Source organism: Botryllus schlosseri, chromosome 6 (genome assembly GCF_051294905.1).
Source record: "Botryllus schlosseri isolate E-star chromosome 6, Bs_hap1, whole genome shotgun sequence".
In the NCBI taxonomy this organism is placed as follows: Eukaryota; Metazoa; Chordata; class Ascidiacea; order Stolidobranchia; family Styelidae; genus Botryllus; species Botryllus schlosseri.
Genome location: NC_137241.1, coordinates 23,341,966 through 23,366,214, shown reverse-complemented (window position 1 = coordinate 23,366,214; position 24,249 = coordinate 23,341,966). Strand labels below are relative to the sequence as shown.

General features: G+C 41.6%; 2 protein-coding genes and 1 long non-coding RNA gene across 3 annotated transcripts in view; 1 reads left to right on the top strand and 2 right to left on the bottom strand.

The window, feature by feature from the left end:
• The window catches only part of LOC145440404 (rab proteins geranylgeranyltransferase component A 1-like), a 266,120-nt gene that overhangs the window by 138,987 nt on the left and 102,884 nt on the right, over positions 1-24,249 (top strand). The window lies entirely within an intron of this gene.
• LOC145441634 (condensin complex subunit 3-like) lies at positions 37-16,183 on the bottom strand. The gene is made up of 19 exons (XM_080319544.1): positions 15,973-16,183; positions 14,987-15,102; positions 13,668-13,770; positions 13,483-13,592; positions 12,833-12,951; positions 12,624-12,769; positions 12,181-12,324; positions 11,980-12,113; positions 11,524-11,685; positions 11,073-11,188; positions 10,255-10,505; positions 9,350-9,541; positions 8,406-8,678; positions 6,818-6,940; positions 5,686-5,781; positions 5,444-5,625; positions 4,246-4,450; positions 529-705; positions 37-177 (listed from the first exon to the last, which is right to left on the bottom strand). The coding sequence occupies exons 1-19, from the start codon at positions 16,075-16,077 to the stop codon at positions 37-39; spliced, it is 2,895 nt and encodes a 964-aa protein (XP_080175670.1). The 5' UTR covers positions 16,078-16,183.
• LOC145440446 (uncharacterized) lies at positions 18,419-20,540 on the bottom strand. The gene is made up of 2 exons (XR_013915540.1): positions 19,883-20,540; positions 18,419-18,837 (listed from the first exon to the last, which is right to left on the bottom strand). It is a non-coding gene; the product is annotated as an uncharacterized LOC145440446 (long non-coding RNA).

Genomic DNA, 24,249 nt, shown 5'->3' with positions numbered 1-24,249 from the left:
CAATCTTGCAGCAGTAGTCTTCGGTCGGAAAGCTAGTTACTGGACTGGAAGTGTCGTACCGTGAGTGGCTTCATCGCCGACCCGGTCTGTGTCCCGGCTCTCTTGATTTGGCAGCATGTCACCGACGCTGGTTTGAAATTTTTTCAAATAGCGGAGCGCCTGCTTGTTCTTGACGTTCTAAATGCAATTTTGATAAGCATACGAATTGTTCCATTTTACGTAAATGGATACTGCAATTGGCAACCATTTATTAATATTTCAACAATGAAGATCTTTCGTGCATTTGTATCTTTAAATTGATGATTGTGAACTCATTGACTCATTTTGTACCGCACATCGTGGCGAAGGCAGCTCTTTGAGATCGGGACATATGATTGATTATGTCGCATTCACTGTTATGGCAGCAAGGCCGAGCGATATCGCAATGAAAAATACACTAAAATGAATCTGTCAAATCACAACTTCCGCTCGTAACTATGCCTTAGCTAGAATCCAATACTGGCCTCGATTAGAAAATTGCTTTGTTACCTCGGCCATTTGCTCACATAGCACCGACAGGTCAGTCAAGTTGTCCGTAAGATTAGGCGAAAGCTCCAGCATCGTCAGTATACGGGACAGCACCCCAATTCTGATGGACTGTGGGTCCCGCAGTATTTCGTTGCATATCTTCACCGCGAGGGAATCGTGAGCGGAGTTTTCTGCCAGCTTAAAGTTTAAAAGAAATGCAAAATATGAGACAGGATTACTCGAAAAATTTTGATCCACAAAATCACCAGTTGTTAGCTTGTTACCAACATATTGCCGAAATTAGACGAACATAATAAACACTTGACCACCTCTCCATAATACACGGTCCATACCGGAGAACCAAATCTTATGATATCAGATCCGAATGAACAAGGTCAACTGCTGCCTTTAACCCAACACAACTGGGCTATAATAACCCTAAAATCCGTGGATGACAAATCTGCACTGTATACAGCGCTAGGCTGCCTCAAGGTTACATCCTTGTAGTACAGCTAGTGACAGAATCACAAAAAGGTATCCAATATGTAGAAATTGGGGTACAAGTCCTGAAAGTATCGGGATGCTTGGAAAGCGGTACTGATCAGACATGGGGTAATCGCGATTAGTAATCGATTACGACGATTACAGCATTTTGAAGTAATCGTAATCGCAATCGATTACATTCGAAAAAAATCCAAAGTAATCGTAATCGTAATCGAATACTTCACATATCTAATCGATTTCTTTGTTAAATAGCGATTACTTTTGATTTGCACGAGGATTATGACATAAACTGAACATTCGTGAACAAGAAGGAGATATTATACCAGGTTTATTGATAACATCAACATCTGATCTTCAAATGCCACTGCTCATTATTACGTCAGAAGTAATAGCTTTGCCTGTCATTGCGTAAGAAGTATCCACCCTACACTTAGTAAGTCGATACTCGATGTACATTGTAGTGTATTTGCAATTTGTAGGAACACTCAGCCATACTGTATATCAGGTTGTCAATACACTCCAGAAGCCACTACCTCGCAGCAGGATAATAATCACCACTCTGCCTAGTTGCAAATAGTAACTCATGTACTGATGTTTGGTTATGCTTAGTTAAAAACGCAGTTGGACCGTTGTTGCTTGGCGAGCGGTAGGCCGTAATTACACCGGACAAAGATTTGAAATTTTGTACTCGTCAAATGAATCATTATGATTTCCACAAAGACGGATTAACCAACAGCTGCTGATATATTTATCATGACCGAGCCATTCTTTAACGTTTCTCGTACCGTCGGCTTGCTGTGTCTGTATTAAGTGGAAGGCAGAATTTTATGTTCACTTTATCTTTTACTCATACGACTGTACTTAAAACGGGCGCCAATCGCTATTTCGCAACTGTGTAATCAACATTGGAAACTGCCGCCATAGCCATCCCCTTATACAACTAGTTAGCGTGGGTTGTAGATAGAATCAAGACCATAACAGCCATTCTTCCCCAACACAAACTTTGGTCTTGGGCCCGATAGGGTGGTTAATTTTCAGGTTGATGACTGAATCTCTTCAGTAATATTGGTAATTGCATTATATTTCTATTCATTTATAATCCTCTCTCAGTCCCCGATGGTCACATTTACCGATAGAGCTGGAAGCACGTAATTCATACTTATAACATTTTATATGTTGTTATAATTACTTTATTGTATGTAGTTTCGTTACCTCCCGTCTGTTATATAATCAAAAGATATTGTATAGTCGCTTAAACGTATCAGACTAAAAATTTCGTGAGACGCACACACAAATTGCCATGTCTTCATTCCTCCGTGGAGGTCTCGGGTGGCATTTGTATTGTGGGGCTCCGATTGGAAGGACAGGACTATTGGTCACTCTCATCCAGCGTGGGCATTGACAATGGACACCTACCTAAAGTTTCGGCCTAGGTCTTTCGTTGGTAGCACAGTTCGTGAAGTCGCATGCTGGTCGAAACTGCATATGTCTTTTGGAGTGTCGTGGCGCGGTAATGACAAGCACCGAAATGTCTATTCAAATGTACCACGCGTGCTTTTTCTTGTGGGGAGACGTATGCATTTCAAAATGTAGCTAACTATAGAGACATTAAATCGAGAACCTCGAAGAAAATTTTCAAGGTAATTAAGTAACATCTCCAAAATACTTTATAGTTTATGTTGATCTACGAAATACTTTTTAGTAGGGATGATGTGAACGTGTGGTTCACGTTCGCGTATTGTGTGTGAACCTCAGAAATCTAGAGGTTCACGTTCACAAACGAGCCCTCATAGGTTCTGCACCGTGATCCCTTTTCATGCAGCACAATTTTCCACGTCATTATTACATCTTTGGTTATAATTCTTTGCATTTCAACTTCAGGCCATGCACTCTATGCAAGGCGCTGGCAGTACAAAAAAAATCAACACTAAACGATCATACAACTTGCCAATCTCTAAAATTTTCCCTGCTTTGTTACAATGGCTTTCTCGAAATATTAAGCTTTCCTATTGTGAATATTTAATAACTTTATGCCGTGAGCTTGTCCCACAATCACACAACATCACAAACGAAATACAGTACATGTTGGTAGTCAGCAAATTATGCTTATTCAACCAATATTGAAATCGATATAAAGAATACCTCGTTGTCTAATGTAAAAAATCCAGGAGGCGTACGGTCTCCATCTTGATTTAGTATGTTTATTGTATCACAAAAAACAAATCTGTGCGATTAGGGTGTTGGCTACTGTATAACTTGTTTATTTGGTGATATCGGTAGCAAGTAATAGAAACCAGTTTTTAGACTTTGCTCACTATCAATGTCGCAATAGTCAGACACCGAATACATTTTCCGGTCTGACCTCGTCCGTTAAGACGTACAGCTTATATTCCCTTGCAAGTCCCCATAATAATTCTCGGCAAAGCGACGGAAGATATAATTTTCATGGGATTATTATAGCATTTGATAGCTTCAGTTGATACATTTTGTGACGTTTAAAAAGTCAGCATGTACTTATCAGTATTGTGGCATAATGTGGCCTGAGTCGTCGCTAGGTATCGTGTACGTACAGTACATTTATATATCGCTTCACTGATATGTAGAGTTGGAATTACCAATATAACGACACCTGACGTCGTAAGGTTCACGGACGCGTTTACACAGAACCTTTCAAAAAGGTTCGCGTTCACACGAATCTGAACCTTTCAGGGGCTCGCACCATCCCTGCTTTTTAGTCCCCGTTGAGCTCGTTCCCCACCCGATTGGGGAGTTTGGGGTGCGGCAGTAACGGACGTGACAAGAATGCGAATCGGTGGATGCGATAAATCATCCCCTAAATTGGACAATGGACCTATTATGACGTAACAAGAAAATGACGTACCATCTATAAAAAAGCTGTTATCAAATTTTAGGCCTTCTGTCACAATCCTCATATTGCCTTACAAATATCTTCTAAGATTGGTTCTAAGAAGCAAAATAAATGTAATCGTGAATAATCGTGATTACTTTTTCAATGTAATCGTAATCGTAATCGATTACTTCCTGATTTTGCTGTAATCGTAATCGTAATCGTAATCGCGTGATTCAGAAGTAATCGTAATCGCAATCGATTACATTCATGAAGTAATCACCCCATGTCTGGTACTGATACTATGCGAAGACTAGTATTTCAGCTCGATAAGGGCCGATCAGTCAGAAGAAATTGCAGAACCACCGAGTTAGATTGTACCTCACCCAAGAGATGGTCTTTTTCTTGCCGGCGGTCGGATCGTTTTCTTTCTCGGCGAGAACGCTTTTGATCAGCGACGGCCTGGTCATGTGGACAAACAGCTGGGCGACTTTCTGAACGTCCACAGACGCCAACGGCGACGAATTGGGCGCGTCAAACAGCGTGCGTAGGGTTGGCAAAAAGGCTTCTTCCACGCAGTTGTGCGTAGCTCTGCAATAAGTCAATTGAAATTCCTCCCAGTGTTGGAATACACACTTCCCACTACACACAGGACCTGATTCAGAACGATATCCAAACTCTGCATGAATCAGCTCGCTGCTCTGAACCAGGGTTGTAATAACTCGAGTCACGATTTTTTGGCGACTCGACTTGACTCGCGTCATTTTTCATTTTTAAGAAAATGACTCGAGTCAATTTGTGTATTGACTCGACTTGTACTCGGGTCATTGCGCACGACTCGGACCAAGTCATATGACTTGAGAGTGGGTCTACCAAGACTGGCATTCCATTGTAATTTCAAAAAATAGTGAAGTTATTACACTTTTATTTATACGTCTATCAGTACTGGTACTTAAAAAGGCTACCAGAAACTGTTAAAAGTGAGGAAAATTAGTATATTATGAACGCGAAGCGTTCGGTATCACCGAGCAGAGTTGTAAAAAGGGGGTTTCACATGACGTTAAGTCAGAACTGAACGGTCAACACAATGACTTGGAATCAGACTAGAGTCAAACCACTATGACTCGGACTCGACACTCTACTCCGCGAATCGGACTTCACTCGAGTCAAAACAATAAAATTGAGATTGACTTGTGACTCGAGACCTTGTGACTTGGTTACAACCCTGCTCTGAACATTTAGAATAGACTCGAAATGACTCGAAATGTGTATTTGTGCAGTGATTTGCGACCTGAAGACAGTGACTTGATCCTAAAACTGATTATGACTCACAGCATACAATCCGACTACAGTACTGGCGCAGTATCTGACAGCCACAAAATTAGTCACCAAACGGACTAGTTATAAAATTAGACTATCCAGCTACTCAGAAGAAAGACATAATATATGATTTTTCAGAACACAGTCAGCTGATGTGATAAAATGTAAACATCATTAACAGAAACCAGGCTAGCACTTGTCGAGAACGAGAAGAAGTCAACTCCTCAGTCAGATTAAAACGATTCCCCCCAGAAATAGTCTCACCTGCACATGTACGGGTAGGCGTCCAGAAAGCAGCTGACTTTGTTCAGAGTCTCGTGCTCCTCTTGCGTGGTCGGATTGTACCAGAGCAGGACGAGACGAGAGAAAATGGCGGGGCTCACGATTCGGCCGGAAATCATAATTTGGGCGAGGCCAGACGCAGCTTCGTAGCGAATCGTAGGGTTCTGTCGAAAACGATAGCATTCTGCGACACGGTAATAGTATATCGCAATGGCAACACTTACGTCTTCGTCTAACATGGCGACAACCTTGGACAAAATGATCGTCGGTATGCTGATGTCATCAGGTTCCTCGTCACTTTGGTACGAGTTGTTGACTTCCTGTATCATGCACAAAGGACAGTCGACATATACTTCGGTTGCGAAATTGAATATGCAATATCAGGGGCCTACGCTACGGAAATATGCATTGAAATAATGAACGCACTGAGATATTAAGTTCAAGAGTTGCAAAAATAAAACTTTAAAAAATAATATAACCTCATGGAATACGTCATACCGGCATAAGGATATCCTAATATCCGCTTCTATAAGAACTCAGCCTTGAAAAGTTGCACAGCCAAAGGTGTTCACTAACACTGTACTTCTACATTTTGAGTACCCAATTGAGTTTTGTCCACTTCCATTACTCACTCAAGTGTTCGTGTTGTGTGACTACTCCTATAGTTTTTGAAGCCATAATGCTTCCCCTTTTCACAATACATATTTTGCTAGTAGAGTAGAGAGTAGTGTTTTGATAGATTCGAATCGTTGGCGTGGGTGAAATAGGCATGACAACTGAGCCCTGCAGACCTTCCGCTTTAAACGAAATCGTGTTATTTTGCCGATCTCCGCCATAGCGTAGGGTGCAGATCAGGTTAACGGCACTTTCTGGCACAAAGTTATGTTCCAATGGGCGAATAAGATTCACATTCACCAATTCTTATGGTGAAAAAAAAAAACACTACACCCCTGGCGTATATCTCCATAAGGATACGTGTATTTGACACGTTTCCAACCATCGGAATTGGCGTGAAAGCAGAATTTGGTGCATTATATTGCAGACGGCCTGATTTGGATGCTATGCTTTAGAAAATAATATGTTAAATACACCCATATAAAAAAGTGTTGATAAAATAATTGTGCCTATTTCAATTCCCATTAGTCATCGCGTAATCTCACCTGTCATCGGCGATTTACAAATGATGTACAAAAACGATATTTGGAGCGAATAGAACAAAATATGAAATAATTCAGAACACAATCTTGCAAAGGCTAAAGATGTGTCTTACCAAGAGTAATTACAGTACATAAGTATTAAAAATATTATAAAAAATAACATAGAAATCACGGGCCAAAAGTGGAACACAACACGCACCTCATCGACGTTCGACTTTTTCTCGTTCTCTGACGAGAAACATTCCAGTCCGAAAATTCTCAACACGTCCACGATAGTCGCCAACGCCTTGACCCGGACTTCGATAACGTCCGCTTGTATAATCTAGAATACCGTGGAAGTAGAAAGTAGCTTCGACAAGTCAGCATCACTTTATGACTACGTGTCCAATGTCGTAACAATGGACAAATACACTATATATCACAGTAGCTGAAGATATTTTCGAGAATGGCACCATTTTTAGTGTCATTAGACGTTATGAGTTACGATAGTCACATTTGAAAGTAGCCGCCACGGACCAAATCTCAGGTTTCTAACCAAGTCACATGGTTACGAGTCACAAGTCAATCTCACTTTTATAGTTTTGATTCGAGTCAAGTCGTGCCATTTTCAATTCACCACCGAGTCAAGTCTGACCAGCTAGTAGAGGGTCGAGTCCGAGTCCAAGTCCAAGTCATTGTGTTGACTGTTCAGTTGCAAGTTAATGTCATGTGAAACCCACTCTTACAACTCTACTCGGTGATATCGAATGCTTCGCGCTCATAAGGTATTACTTTACCTCATTTTCAACAGGTTCTGATAGCATTTTCAAGTACTGGTACTGATAGATGAAATAATAATAGTGTGATAACTAGGCAAGTTTTTGTTGCAGTTAAATCCGTGGAAAGTTGCATTTATTTTTGAAAAAAGTTGAAAAGTTGCAGAAGTTGCATTTTGACCACATTTTGCTCGGTTGACTAAAAAATAAAAAAGGTCAATTTTCCGGCTCAGCTCCCGAAATACCCGTAAAAGCGTTACTTCGGTGCTGATTCACGGTGTTTCAGTCGAATTTGGCCGTGTATTTCACCAAAACCAAAAATACTTTCATGAAAAATCGAGAAAGCTGCAAAAAGTTGCATGGAAAAAATGGACAAAAGTTGCAAAAAGTTGCACTGTAAGATTCCTTCAAACAGTTAAAACAGCATATCTTACGAGTATTTAGGAAGCTGCCGGAAGCTGTAAAAAAAAGTTGCAGAAACTTGCCCTAGTGATAACTTCACTACTATGTTCACTGTTCACTTTTGAGGTCAATCCACTTTTTTCAACACTGCTGTAGTGACAGAGAATGGCTTTCACAATATAGTATTTTCCTCAGTTTCAACAGTTTCAGGCCCTATTTTTCAGGTATCAGGACTGATGACGAAAAACCATGTGGTAACATTACTATTTTACTAAGTGACAATGAAATGTCTGTCTTGGCCGTCCTAGTCTCGAGTCATATGACTTGGTTCGAGTCGTGCACAATGACTCGATTACAAGTTGAGTCAACACAAAAAATGACTTGAGTCATTTAACGCATTTGAAAAAATGACTCAAGTCAAATCGTCATGACTCGACTCATTACGACCTTGTCAATTCTATCCTCTGAAACTACTTGAGTACTAGTCAGATCTTTCGTTTTCAACTTGAAATGATTTTGATAGAGCCGAGCTCAGTATCACTTCCTATATTCGAGTACAAATTTACATTACTTCTACTTGACTAGGCTACCGAAGCCGACCACCTCTGGCAAGGTTGAACTTAAACTCACTTGCAGGAACAAGGGCAAGTGCTGAGCGGACAGCTCCAGGGAGTAGAGACAACAGTTTCCGAGGCACTCGACTGCAACTTCGCGTATGGCCGGAATCGGGTTGGCGATCGACGGCAGTATCAGGGTGTTGACCAGTTCCAGCACGGTGGGATGGAGGTTTTTCCTCTTGCGAATTTTCTTGCCGCCGGCGTTCGTGACTGCGGTGAAGAATCCCATGGAGGAGCAGAGCTCTTTGGATATTTGCAGGCATTTCAGGATGGTGGCGGGTTCGTTCTGAACAAACGCGTTTATTAGGTGTCTGTCAATGGCATGATGTCGTACAAGCGCCACAAGAAAACTATTAACAGTTCTTGTTCTAAAACATCTAGTTTTCGCGAATTTTTGTCTTTTAGGCTTCTTATCTATATTCAATCAATTATTGGTCATATGAAGCTTCAGATGGTTCATTTCAAAACCACAAACCTTCCGTATAATTCGAGATATTTGAGCATGTGGGTTAATTTCGTGGTTATAAAGTCACATGCTCAAATGTTGGGCGACCGCAGAAAATATTGATTTATGGGCAAAACTCTGATATATGGGTGATTTTATCAGTATCAGTCCAGCACCAATCATAAGTATCACTAATCGAATAACTAACTTTTTCTGGACAGTCAGCATTGTTTTTACAAGTGTCAGTAAATAGGTCAAAAACATTCCATTTTCAGCCCTGAACCCTGAAACCGACGGTTCACATGTTGTTGAAAAGGCCTAACTACCGGCAACAGTTTTCTGCTATGGCAATGACGTCACAGCACCATGTGCCGATCACAGTCTTCCGAAATTTGTAATTTTCAACTCTTCCCAGTTGGCATATCTCGGCAGACTGGCCTATAATTGTCACTCTTGATATCGGCAGCAGCGTGGTTTACGATGACGGAACGACAATATCATCGCCAACTCACGCTTAACTCAGTTGGCGCGTCGTCCTGTTTGTCGACGGTCTTGGGCTGCATTTCCAATTCCAACTCGCGCTTCCTTTCGCGCAAAGCGTCCAACAGCTCTTGGATCTCGGCGGCCCCAGAAAAATCCTTGCCCGCAATCTTACTGTCGAGGTCTTCACTGAGTTCGATTGTTTTAACTCGGATTTTGGCCAACTGCGAAACGCAAAAAGCATCGTTTTACTCAAAGTAATTCGGAACTGCTATTTTCCCCTCATTTCAGTGTAACTAATTGGACCGTACTAGCGATCAAAGGTGGTTAATGCTGCTTGAGTTGTCTAACAGAGTAGAAGTACTTCGTTACTGACCACCTCCGCTTACAGGTGTGCTCCAAATAAGTGTTAAATAAATGTAAACGCTCCAATACCCAGGGTTGTGACTGACGTCAATCTCACTTTTATGATTTTGACTCGAGTCAAGTCGAGTCATTTTCAATTCACCACCGAGTCAAGTCCTAGTCCAAGTCAGAGAGCAGAGGGTCGAGTCCGAGTCACGGTATTATGACTCGAGTCCAAGTCATTGTATCGACTGCTCAGTTTTCAGTTAAAGTCTTGTTAAACCCACTTTTTATAATTCTGTTTGGTGATATAGACTGGTTTACATTTAAAAAATACTAATATAGACGAAATCCAATAGGGTGGTTACTTTACTATTCTTCGAAATTACAATGAAATGTCTGTCTTGGCAGTCTGAGTCTAGAGTCATATGTCTTTCTGTATTTTGAGAAAATCACTCAAGTCATTACAACCCTGCTAATACCCTTAACCTAGTTGCCATATCTTTTTATTATTATAGCGACTACCACTTATTTGCGTATCGCAAACACACATCTTCAGTAAGCATCAACAAAAACAAGCCCGATCACCAACCTGAATATGCTTTGTCCTGATCTCCTCTTCACTCAAAGTCACGATGGTCTGTGTCTGTGATCCGGCCGCCTGCCCGCCGCTCTCTCTCGCGTCCTGTATCATCTCCGCGGCCATCGCTATCCTGTCAGCTTCGTGCTCGGAAGTATGCAGCACGGTGATGATGCGCGCCAGTGCCGGCACCACGAACGAGAAATGCGTCACGTCCACCTCGCTCGTGAGTTTCCGCACCGTCCGGTTCAGGCACTGCCGACCTGGTCCAGACAGAAGACAGGCAGAAGTTTATTTCCAAAAATATGACAAAATAATTCAGTGAAATGGCGACCATCGATACGATAGTTTGGTCATCAAGTCAGCGTGTCACATGATACAGTCATAGGCTATATTTTATAGATATAAGTATATGTGGTAGAAAGTACAATGCAATGATACGTTTACCAATATATTTGAATAAAAGTAAGAGCTTTGCAGCTTTCACACCTTATCTAATGAATATAACTTTGAGCTTACGGAGCGGTGATCCTTCGAGTGCCAAAGCCAAAAGCATTAAATAAGGTGTGAAAACTACCAAGGTCTTACTTTTACCAATAGCCTATCGTCTGTCATCAGCTCTACAAAGTAATCAATATATTTGTATGTAATGCATATAAATACATACATATATATGATTTGGGCTATTTACTGCTTTCAATCAAACTAGATGTAACATGTAACAAGCCTAGATAACAATATTGTTATTATATTTCCATGATCTGCTCTTGACAGCGGCCGGATGTCGAATTTGAAAGGGACATTTCAGTGAGAAGACGTCACGTACGCACCGGCATTATCGGACAAGTCATAGCCGGACAAGATCTTCAACAGTTGCTCGGCCACAAATTCTCTCTCTTCCGTCTCGCTCTCCGCTGCTTCCGAACCCTCTGTTACTTTCAGATATCTGAACGGAAGGTATTTCAGGGCAATCATCCTAGATAGCGTAAAGATAAAAGTGTCCAGCTTCTTGTCAAATTCAAAAGCTCGACTCATCTCAGCCCGTGAGAGGAGAGAAAGATCAAATTGAAGAATTTGATTCACATTACACCAATCTAAGTAATGTTTACCTCGATTTATTAGGCTCAATAGGATGTTAGTCATTAACAAACATCTACGTTTACCTTGATTTATCAGGCAGTAAAGGATGAATAATATCTGTACTGACGGTTCCTTCACGTCTCCATCGTCCAAGCGTCTCGGCGATGCAGACTTAAATAAACTACCCTCCTGGCCACTCACTTTTCAAAGTAGCCCTCCACGTATCCGCAAAATTCGGTGAGCGACGGCAAGATGCTGTCGATGTGTTCTTCGTTGTCGAATTCTTTCCTCCTCAAAAATTGGGATATTTCGCACCAGTACAACGCCGATTCCGGAGTCAAAGCGTCGTGATCGATAACTTTGCTGGAATGAAGAAAAATATCAAAATGCATTGCTGTGGTTGTCGAGCAGGTTTCGCCTAGCTGTAAGACTTAATCAAGTTATTATGTTTCAAAACTGCTTCCACTTCTACTTACAGTTTTTACTTTTTTAAGCAAAATAAGGCATATAACATCTTTTTTCAATTACACGGATATTAATAATAATAATAATACAGGTGATATTGTACTGCCTCATGTTAGCCTCTAACAGTCGACAGTCTATTCCCGACTCAATTCATTAAAATTTAGCCGACTTCTGTACGATCTGACAACATACGCCTCATTGCAAATGGTGAAACCAGTCGCCAGGTCCTCCGCCGTCGAATAATCGAACATCGCCTGCACGGCTTTCCGCGTTGTTTCGTACGAACCGATAGCGTCGAGCTTCTCCAAAACCTCCAAAATATTTCCCTAAAAACATGAGCCTAAAATTATTCCTTTCCGTAACACAGAAATAAAGATGGAATGCACGGTTTACCTGATACGTCCGAAGCCAAGCCTGCAACAGCTCGGTCTTCACCACATTCCTGACAGCCTCCGATTGATCTAGCAGACCCTGGTCGACGAGACGTAACCGTCGGGAACACGTCAACGCCCGTATGCTGACCTTTTGAGCCAAAACCTGAACACCGATTACAGTCATTCGCAGCAACAAGCAGGTAAAAGCCATGCGCACGACACAAGTCATACAGCAGAAAAGAATCCAAATTGCTTTTCATGATAGCGCTACAAATTTTTCTTCAGTTTGATAAAATGCAATCTCCGTACAATTTCCCTTTCATGCTAGGCCCTCGAATGCATGATTCTTCATACGTTCGAACAATATATTTCAAACTAATCAGGAAGGAAATTTCTACCAGAGTTCAGTTCCACAGTTTTACTATAGGAGGAAGGTTGGATGATGCATCAAGATCTTCATACCTGATACGCAAGTTTGCGAACGCTCTCCTTCTCGTCTCGCACACGTTTCAAAACTTCCGGCAGTGTTCTCGTGCTCAACGTAATGCAGGACAACACTGCGGCACGGACTTCGGGGCTTTCGTCGCAGTTCAACAGAAATAAATATCCTGAAACAACGGTACAATCTTAAATTTATGAAGACTTCCGGTCAAGTACGATCGCATCCTCACTTTCAATGATTGGGCAGTCGCTCTCAGTCGGTTGCTGTAGCCGAGAGCAAGCACGGACTGCTTGGGCGCGGATAGCCGGTATTATATCATACATCCGCTGCAGTAGGCATTCGGTGATTCTGTAACGAGACAGTAATAGCCACGAATGTCTTCATTACAATATGGCATGAAAGAGAGCAGTCCTTTCATTTCAAAATAGCTCAAACATTAACCATGGTATCGTGACTATTTCGACTTATGTAGAATATATCAAGGTAGGTCTATATAGGTGTTGCTGTAACATGTAATGGCACGATTGCTAAGATTTCAAGTCTCGAGTATCTTGCAATTCCAAGTTGACGTGGCATGTACCAGGGTTGTAATGACTCGACTCAACATGTGTATTGACCAGACTTGTACTCGAGTCATAACACTCAACACACTCACATTCAAAACTGTAAGAACAGCTTCTTGGAGCTACAGAACTGAAATATACAATTGAATCGTATATTCATATTGAAATGAACCCGAATATTTTTAGCTGACACTCGTCAGAGAGTTAAATAGACCTATGACTTGGTTACAACCCTGACATGCACCATTTGTACATTGTAGGCTACAATATTAACATTGGATAGCGATAAATTTTTACTTCAGCACAAATTTCCTACCTTTCGACTAAATCTTCCTCCAAGGCAGCGTCTCTCGGGACTACATGTAGCAGCAGTCGCACGAGATGACAAACGCGGAATCTAATGGCCTTTCCTTGCACGTCGTGATGCTGTTACAGAATTAGCATTAACACATAAGTGTTGGTGATCTAAGTGAAGTTGATCGATTGAGTAAGGAGATATACCTTCAGTAAATAATCAAAAAGATAGAAATAGAAGTTATCGGGGTCCGGATCGGAATAATCTTGGAACTCTTCGTCACTTGCTTGTTCAAATAATGAGGCATATCTGAAAAATAGAATTAAAAAAATGAGAGACAAAACCTGAATTGCATCCATATCGAAGAATGCCTATCAAAGTTATGTATACTATACTATCAGGCGCATAGCCAGCCAAAAAAGAAGGGGGTGGTTTTGAAATGAAGGGGAGGGGTTTCGTTTTTTTTTTCGAATTTACTAATATAGTGTCAATTCATTAGGGTTAAGTACATGCGTAAATGATGATGATTATACGATATCCTCGTGTTGATGATTATACGGATATGATAAGCTTGTCGACGATAGGATCCAACGCATGCTAGCGGTAGTTGGGCCAGCGATTATATCTTTCGTACTAGGCCTATTGCAGATGCAATTATTCAAGCCAGCGGAACTAGGCTTGTTGGAGACGCGATAAATCAGGCCAGCAACGATTGCTGTGCGTGCAGCAATCAATGACCTAATTTTGCAATCATCTCAGCAGGAGATCGCGTCGTGTTACATTGTGCTGTGCACAGACGAATCTCGCTTATTGGCAACACTCCTCTCACTAATTGGCCGCACTGATAATAAGACTTGTTGAATTGCAACTGAATAATAGCATCAGAACAGTCATTTCAAAAGGGCGGGGTTTCGCGCTTCAAAAGTAGGGGATTTCGACCCCGAAACGCCCTCCCTGCCTACGCGTCTGTATACTAAACATTGTTTTTGTAAAGCCTACAGCAATTACTCAAGTACCAGATGTAGGTATCTTACACTTGACCATCATTTTTGCCTAAAAAACATCCAGTTTATTGGTGGCAACATCACAAAATAAGAAAAAGAGATCAAGGAGAGAAGACTATCAGTGAAACACCTTAGTCAACAAAGAGTAACAGGAAACAAGTCAAATATCGGCATACATGTTGAACGAAGAATACAGAATTCATCAACAAAGTGTCAAGCAATGACAGTTATGTTATTACAGGTTTCAGGGGAAAAATTTGTCACAAGTATTAAAATGTGTGAAAATTGTGTCTTTGCATGAGTGATGTTGAAAGAGTAGTTATTCACGTTCTTATCAGTGATTTGATTTTGTGATAAACACAATAAAAACGACATCCACAGTAATAACATAGCACTTCCCTCAATTAATATTAAGAGAGATTCATCAAATTGGCGGTAAATCACCAGTTGCCTCGAAAACAATGTTAAACAGAAAGAGACAAAACACTGCTGTATATAGGTAACAATAACAACCAACTTACCGAGCAGCAAACTCTAATACCCTCTCCACCGCACTTTCTTTGGCTAATATCACAAGGCAAGGTTTCAAGAATCGGATGAACTCTGTTCGAAATACATCCTTTTCGCCGTCTTTCAACTGCGACAATTGATGCACCACACGTGAGGGGTGAAAATTCGAAGATACAATATGTACCTCAAAGGTTAGCGATAGCGATCATATTGACTATTCTCACGGTAAATTGGACCTTTAGATCGAGGATTCTCAAAATACACCTTTGTGATTGATGTGTTGTGATAAAGCACATTAATCAGGCTCACACCAATTCAAGTACAATCCAGGGTTGTAATGACTCGAGTCATGACTCGACTCGAGTCACGATTTTCTGATGACTCGACTTGACTCGAGTCATTTTTTCAAAATACGGAAATGACTCGACTCGAGTCAATCTGTGTATTGACTCGACTTGGACTCGAGTCATTGCGCATGACTCGAATCAAGTCATTGAATCGAGAATCAGAAGGCCAAGACCGACATTTAATGGTAGTTCTGAAGCCAACACACTATTGGGATTTCGTCTGTGGGTACTGGTATACTTGAATATGCGACCAGAAACTGCTAAAAGTGAGGAAAATTGGTATATTATAAATGCGAAACATTCGATATCACCAAGCAGAGTTATAAAAAGTGGGTTTACCAATACTTTAACTGGAAACTGAGCAGTCTATACAATGACTTGGACTCGAGTCATAATTCCATGACTCGGACTCGACCCTCTGCTCGATGACTTGGACTCGGACTTGACTCGGTAGTGAATTGAAATGACTCGACTTGACTCGAGTCAAAACTATAAAAGTGAGATTGACTTGTGACTCGGAGCCTTGTGACTTGGTTACAACCTTGGTACAATCTAACATAAGGCTGAAAACCACACAAGAAGAGATTGTGTGAAAATTGTATAGGCCTAGAATAGAAACATTCACATCAATTTTGGTGTATTATCTTTACCTTAGAATAATACTTTTTCAAATCTTCGGCCAATTTCACTTGGTTTTGATGGCCGTGCTGACTTTTGTCAAATACTTCCGATAGCTTCGCGGCGATTTTTTTCATCTTGTGAATACAATGTTGGCAGTTCCTTTAATCACCTCTATACTGTTTCCACTTTAGTATGCTATATACCGATCGGTAACTGCATGCAAAAAGTTTTTAAAATGGTCAACTTGGCGCCGGCGGTTACTGTATCAGATTTCGCAGCATTAGAAGCCAGAAATACATAAAAATGTTATATACAAAATGAATAGTAAGCGAAGTGCAGTTATTACGTTGCCCGCCTTCTTTGCTTGTCTTCATTTTCAGATATCTGGAGGCGACTGTGATTAGTCAGGCATGACTACGAAAATTATTTTGAAACTGGGAATGGCGGGAATATTTCTTTATTTTATTATTATTCTGTAACGAAATAGTGGTAATAAGAAAGACTTAAAACCAAATAGAAAATACAGTATTCCGAATAGATGGATGACAGATGGATGATAGAGTATTTACAGACCAGAAAAACTTATATGAAGTGCGCAAACCTAATTCAAGTTCAAGTTTATTCACAAAATTTCATCACTTCAAAACATCACAAGACTGCAATACAATGAATAATAGGAAGATGCCGAAACGACTAGGAGTAGTCTTAAGATCAGACACCAGCCTGGGCCTAGGCGATGTAAAGAGGAGGCATGCACACTGAATGAAAGTAAAAGAAGATAATATAAAGTGGCAAGCGATAAAATCAGGTGGCAAGTGACGGAAGGCGAGATCGATATGTCAGGTCGTTGTCCGGTAAATGGTGAGGGCCGACTAGTATTCATTCAGCAGAAATTGCTTGTATTTCGACTTGAATGTGGACAATACATGCTCGATGACTGTCGGACAGCCGGCGAGATACTGTTCCACACTTCAGTTCGGCATATTTGATGGAGCGATGAACTTTTTTGTCAACCATATGATAGTTGGACGACGTGGACGAGTGTGTGTCGTACTTATGCACATTTGATACCGAGGTAAAGAAGTCATTGAAGTGTTCGGGGCAGTGGCCGCAGTGGAACTGATACATAAACTCTGCAATTTCTAGTTTCCGCATATCTTTTATGTTTAGGACACCAAATTTTTGAGCAGTGATTTGTTGGACACATATCCTGGTCCCTTTGGGGCCCTGGCTCTGCGGAGGACCTGATGTTGTAGTTTTTGTAGCGGCTTCAGTGCGGTTTTACTGGCAGCCCTGAAGGAAAGCGATATTATAATCAAGTCCTCTTTCATCATTAATCCATTCTTCATATTTTGTGCTTTATTAGCAGCCATTGACATACAATAAGACAAGGTTCATTTTCTATGTTTTGATTCATTCGGATAGATTTTGCGACTGCAATCGCACAGTACTCACTTGATGACGCAATAACACGCTTCGATGAATCCTGAATCGCCTTACAAAATGCTTCTCGTGCTTGCATGCCAGTGCAGCTTTGTCCTTTGGAGTAGGGGTTAAACCCGCTCAGAGGCCAAACGCCAGACGCCAAACGCCGAGCGGCGGCCGAATGTCTATACGGCGTTTGGCGTCTGGTTTTCTGAGACGCCAAGTAGCTATACGGCGTTTGGCGTCTGATATGGTGAGACGCCGAGTAGCTATACGGCGTTTGGCGTCTGCTATGTTCAGACGCCGAGTAGCTATACGGCGTTCGGCGTCTGGTATGTTGAGACGCCGAGTAGCTGTTTGGCGTCTGGTGTCTCGGTAAACTGAGCAGAGGCTAAATCCTTTCATGGCGCGACTATTAAGTTCCCGCAACTATATGATACCGAAGATTGCATATTGTTACATTTTTTCATAATAAGCGTTGGCAGAATCCCAAATGATGGTATGTTCAGATTCAAAAAAGACCTACTTGATCACCTCCTGTCGTTACACTACTAACTCGACTCACAATTTTTTTGCTGACCTGAGTTATTTTCTTAAAAATGGATTTACTCATTCTATGGCTTATTCAAGAATGGTATATCACGACTAATAAATGAAAAATAGGCCCTAAACCTGCCTTTTATCTGTTACAATAAACATGTTCAGAGTGGGAAAAATGAACATATGAAATATCCGAGGCCTTCGACATCACCCCCGAGAGTTCCACAGAAGTGACCTAAAGCTGAACTGGATGGGGGAACATTAAACACCATGACTTGGACTCAACCCATTGCTCTCGGACTTGACTCGGTGTGAATTGAAAATGACTCGAGTCAAATTGACTTGGTTACAACCCTGTCACCAACCCATATCAGTGTTGGGGTGACTCGAGTCATGACTTGACTCAAGTCACTTTGCTAAAATGACTTGACTCGAGTGAGTCAAAATGTGCAATGACTCGTGACTCGAAGGTAGTGACTTGAACACAACACTATAATTGTACACTCACAATGAATTTCAGACCCAAGTCTGTAGATACAGTATGTAATGAAACCACAATAAGAAATATGCAACGAATACCACAGTAAAAGTCATTAAGAAACAAGCAACGAAACCACAGAAAAAGTCACAAAGAAATAAGCAGTGGAACCACAGTAGAAGTCACAGAGAAATAAGCAATGGAACCACAGTAAACGTCATTAAGAAATCAGCAGTGGAACCACAGTAAAAATCACTATGAAACAAGCAACGAAACCACAGTAAAAGTCATTAGTAAATACGCAACAAAACCACAGTAAAATGTCCCCAATAAATATATAAACATCAGAATTTACATCTGGGTATATAGCATGCAATAAAAATCAGGATCAGGTATCTGCTGTCCCGGGCAACTGCTCGTGCGTCCATCGACCACAGCCGTCACACGCAACCTGGAGACAAGTTAGAATCAATATACCTGACAAATGTAATCTCGTAATTGCATAGGAAAGATGTGGTACCGATGGATCAAAAATTGCAAAGTGATCTCTGGCCCTCAAATCTTCAGCCGATAATATATCTTTTGGTGGCTCAACACTTTGATCCAAGCTCTACGTATCTCGGACATTTACATGAATATCCGCTTTTTCAAAAAATATTTATGAACGTTCAAAATTTGTTGCTCGAACGCATCATTGGTCCCCACCCGGTAGGTCCAAAGGCACACGAGTGACACGACCATGGGACCTAAGAGACATACGTTCAAAAACTCAAATTTTTCATATTGTTTTGTTGTGTAATATAATCTAAGCTACAGCAAGTCAATGAAGAATGTTTCGTCGCCACCTTCAAGAATAAAATAGATTATTTGATTATATCAACTCAAATGTTGGAATAAAATCACGTTTCGATTTACGCCCAAAATAACAAAATTATGGCACATACATATTACCCGTAAATCGACATTTTGACTTTCAATTACCTCGTTATAGCGATAAAACACCACAGGAAACTATGATTTGCAGCCTCTATATATTTAGGCGTGTTTCTGTTGTTAAGTGATTAGTTGATTCAAACATTTTGCTTGATTTGGTTATGGTACCATAGGCCCCCCACCCTATAAATATTGTAATTTAATTCAAAATAGTCAACTCGAGGATGGTATTGAGTTAAAAAAGATGTGGCATTATATACCCTAATACAAGCCCTACACTTCACATTAAAAATAATGGCTGGTTTGTTAGTGTGAAAGATTCTGCCAGCATGCATTTGTAGACAAATTCGCGTACTGTAATCATATGATTAACTCAGATAATATTTCAAGTATTTTCGGTCCCACTGTCTCATCGGTACCACATCTCCCCTACCCATTTCATGTCTTTTTTCATTGGGTTTGGACTACTGCATTCAATGCAATAATCTCCCAATTCTTTTTCATCTGCATGCAAAACATACTACGTATTTTAAATGGTTTTAATCCAACATTGACTAACATACCCGTCGCATCAAGCAAGATTTGACCAAACTGCTGGCGGTAGCTTTCGCAAGCTCGTCGAAAATGATCAAAATCCAGGTTTGCATCGGGTAGAGTTCGGCGGCCTATTACGTGAAAGTAGATTGCAAATCAATTTTCTCAAATCTCAATACGTGAACGCATCACAAACCTTCAAAGCAAGTACTCCACAATTCCATCCATCTTTTTTAACATCAATCCCGGTCTTCAACCTTGAACTTCTCACAACCGAAGATCATTTGGAGTATACTTGTGTTGTGTAGAATTTTGCGGAGTAATATCGAAACAAAATATTAGGTGTGTCTTCAATACGATCTCAGTGACGCGAACTGTTGATTTACCCCAGCATACGTGAAGTGGAGATACAAAGGATTTTGCAGCTGTTTCAGTCTAGTCTAGAATCAATCACTAACTAACTATACTAGAAAACAATAAAATATCTTGTTACTACACGTCACTGTAATCTTCTCGCGGTGGTTAAGTTCCCAGCAACAAATCATGCAGTATCTGTAGTAACGTGACTGACGATCTGTCTAATACGAAACGTGTATGTTCTCAAGCAGCCAGATATTTAGTGTCGACCTAGCACCGAAGCACACGCGATGTCGTCACTCGTCATCTAGTACCGGGCCCCGTGGATATACTCAGCTATCGCAGCTCCCGCAGCTATCGCAGCTATCACTTGTGGATATACTCAGCTATCACAGCTATCGCAGCTATCACCAAAAATCGCAGACATACAGGTCATTTAAAGGTCACGTATCGTCTAGGGCGCAGCTATCAGCGCTGGAGCTTGTCTGGGTTGAAATAGTGCGCAGCTATCAGTTCCGGAGCACGTCTGAGTTGAAATAGTGCGCAGCTATCAGATCCGGAGCAAGTCTGAGTGGAAATAGTGCGCAGCTATCAGATTCGGAACACGTCCTGGTTGAAATGGTGCGCAGCTATCAGCTCCGGAGCACGTCCGGGTTGAAATAGTGCGCAGCTATCACTACTGTGGATATACTCAGCTATCGCAGCTATCACCAAAAATCGCAGACATACAGGTCATTTAAAGGTCACGTATCGTTCAGGGCGCAGCTATCAGTTCTGGAGCAAGTCTGAGTTGAAATAGTGCGCAGCTAACAGCTCCAGAGCACGTCCTGATTGAAATAGTGCGCAGCTATCAGATCTGGAGCAAGTCTGAGTTGAAATAGTGCGCAGCTATCAGCTCCAGAGCACGTCCGGGTTGAAATAGTGCGCAGCTATCGCTACTGTGGATATACAGTATTCTTCTCTCAAAATTGGCGCGCTACGGGTTCCGGGGTCCACAACTAGAGCTCATGAAAAGCTACCTTACTGGGAGATATCAAATGGTTTCGATATCCAACACTTTGTCCTCCCCCCACCTTGTTACCTGTGGTGTTCCGCAAGGCTCTGTTCTTGGACCTGTCCTTTTTACTTTATATGTCAATGATATCTTTGAAACCTCATCATTGAATACCACACTCTTCGCTGACGATACTCACCTCCTATCTCACGCACCTACTACCGCAAGCTTGAATGCCGTCACCAGTGATCAAATGCCCAAAGTGCATGAGTGGACGTCCCATAATAGCCTTCGGGTTAATGCTGCGAAATCCCAATTATTGGTCGTGAACTCCTGCGATAACCTAACCGTTGACATCGCTGGCCAACCAATTTCCAACACTAAAAATGCCAAATACCTTGGTGTTTTACTGGATTCGGACATGTCCTAGAAGAGTCACATACAATCACTCAAACCACGACTATCGAAGGTATGTGGTCTATTTCGCCGCCTTAGCTACATTCTGCCAGTCAGCGTGCTGTTAATACTCTTCAACTCTCTATTCCTATCAAAGTTACAATACGGAATTCTTTGTTGGGGTGCTGCCTGCAAGAATACAATTGACCCACTGCAAAAACTTCAACATCGGATCATCCGTATCATTGCCAAAGCCCCACGGGGGCCTGGATGTGCAACTGATAAATCGCTTCTCAAAAGATTTGGTGTTCTAAACCTAGAAGATATCAGGAAGCTAGAAATTGCCGAGTTTATGTATCAGTTCCATTGCGGTCAATGTCCCTCAAATTTCAAGGACTACTTCACCTCGGAGACAAAAGCGCACAAGTACAGCACACGCGCGTCAACGAAGAACAACTACCATATGATCAGGACTGAATACAAGAAAACGCATTGCTCTATCAAGTATGCCGGACCCCAATTGTGGAACAGCATCTCGCCGGCTATCCGACAGTCGTCGAGCATGTCCGCATTCAAGTCGAAATACAAGCAATTTCTTCTAAATCAATACTAGCCAGTCTTCAGGATTACCGGACCACGACCTAACATCGACCTCGCCCTCCGCCACATACCACCCAATGTTGTCGCTTGCGTCTTATATTCTCTGCATTACTTTTCATTCAGTGTGCATGCCTCTTATTTACTTCGCCTAGGCTAAGGTGGGTGTCTGATCTTAATGGCTACTCCAAGTTGTTTCGACACCCTCCTATCTTTTCATTGTATCGCAGTCTTGTGATGTTTTGAAACGATGAAAATATTAATAGACCTGACTGACTGACTACTCAGCTATCGCAGCTATCACCAAAAATCGCAGACATACAGGTCATTTAAAGGTCACGTATCGTTTAGGGCGCAGCTATCAGCGCTGGAGCTTGTCTGGGTTGAAATAGTGCGCAGCTATCAGATCCGGAGCACGTCTGAGTTGAAATGGTGCGCAGCTATCAGCTCCGGAGCACGTTCGGGTTGAAATAGTGCACAACTATCAGATCTGGAGCAAGTCTGAGTTGAAATAGTGCGCAGCTATCAGCTCCAGGGCACGTCCGGGTTGAAATAGTGCGCAGCTATCGCTACTGTGGATATACTCAGCTATCGCAGATATCACCAAAAATCGCAGACATACAGGTCATTTAAAGGTCACGTATCGTTTAGGGCGCAGCTATCAGCGCTGGAGCTTGTCTGGGTTGAAATAGTGCGCAGCTATCAGCTCCGGAGCATGTCCGGGTTGAAATAGTGCGCAGCTATCAGATCCGGAGCAAGTCTGAGTGGAAATAGTGCGCAGCTATCAGATCCGGAGCACGTCCTGGTTGAAATAGTGCGCAGCTATCAGATCCGGAGCACGTCTGGGTTCAAATAGGACGCAGCTAGCAGCTCCGGAGCACATGTGGACTCGAATTATGCGCAGCTATCAGCTCCGGAGCACTTCCGGATTCAAATTCATCCATTACATGGCATGCAAGGACTATCTTCGTGATTTTCAGTGTACAGGCTGGCAACTTTTCCAGTCGGTGGGTCGGATATAGGAAAATTAGGTACTTGGCGGGCCGGATTGCTGAATCGATACATTATTCGCCCATTTATCTACATATACAAGGAATAAACCGTATTTAATGAATGTATTTTAACGACAGCAGCGTCACTTCAAAGCCATTTCTCGCCGATAATGACGAATACAATGTGGATTTGAGAATAGCATTGTCACACAGGCGCCGCGATGTCTGGTTCTATATCTGATCAATCAACACACGGTGCAATCCCTAGTTAGATTTCAAGGCGTTCGATAACCCCGGTATAGCTAATTTACAAAGATATCAATTCATTAGGGTTGAGTAAGTGACGAGATATCGTCGTTGTTCAACTGTGTGGCCTGATTAATCTCGATATTGAATTCATGCGGTCCGCGTCCTCTACGAAATTTGAAAAGCGGCCCGCAACCCGTTTTGAGTTGGCGACCTCTGGTATAAGCGTTGTCTTACTGGGGTTACCATTAGAGTTATGACTAGAAAACAAAATTCAAAATTTTGTGTGTCCTGTAGTCACAAATGATGAGCCTTTGTGTCCTGATTTCAAAACTCACAAAAGTTAAGACTGTTTGAACAAAAACCTCCCGCACAAAAATTATCCAGTTTTCACTGTATGGAGGATAGGCTTTCTTTTGTAGATACAGACTATATAATTTATATATCGACTGATTTAAATTTAACTGACCCAATTCCAATTGCGAAGATTTAAAATAGTATTTTGGTACATTTTGATCGCCCAGATTGAATTATTTCTATCGTGTTCTTGTTAACAGTCAATATTAAATAATTGATAAATAATTGCTAATTCCGATTTTAGATGTAGACTGCATGTCTGGCACAAATCAAACTGGGTGTTCGTAAAGGCGAAAGTAGAACAACTTAGAAGAATATGATGTACAATCTCATATATCATATGTGACACCGTAGCATCTGTTAATACTGGACCACAGAATGGCGTTGCTTCGAAACTGCGAAATGCAATGATGAGCATGGGTTTTCATATCCCTTGCCAACATCATATTATCGATTC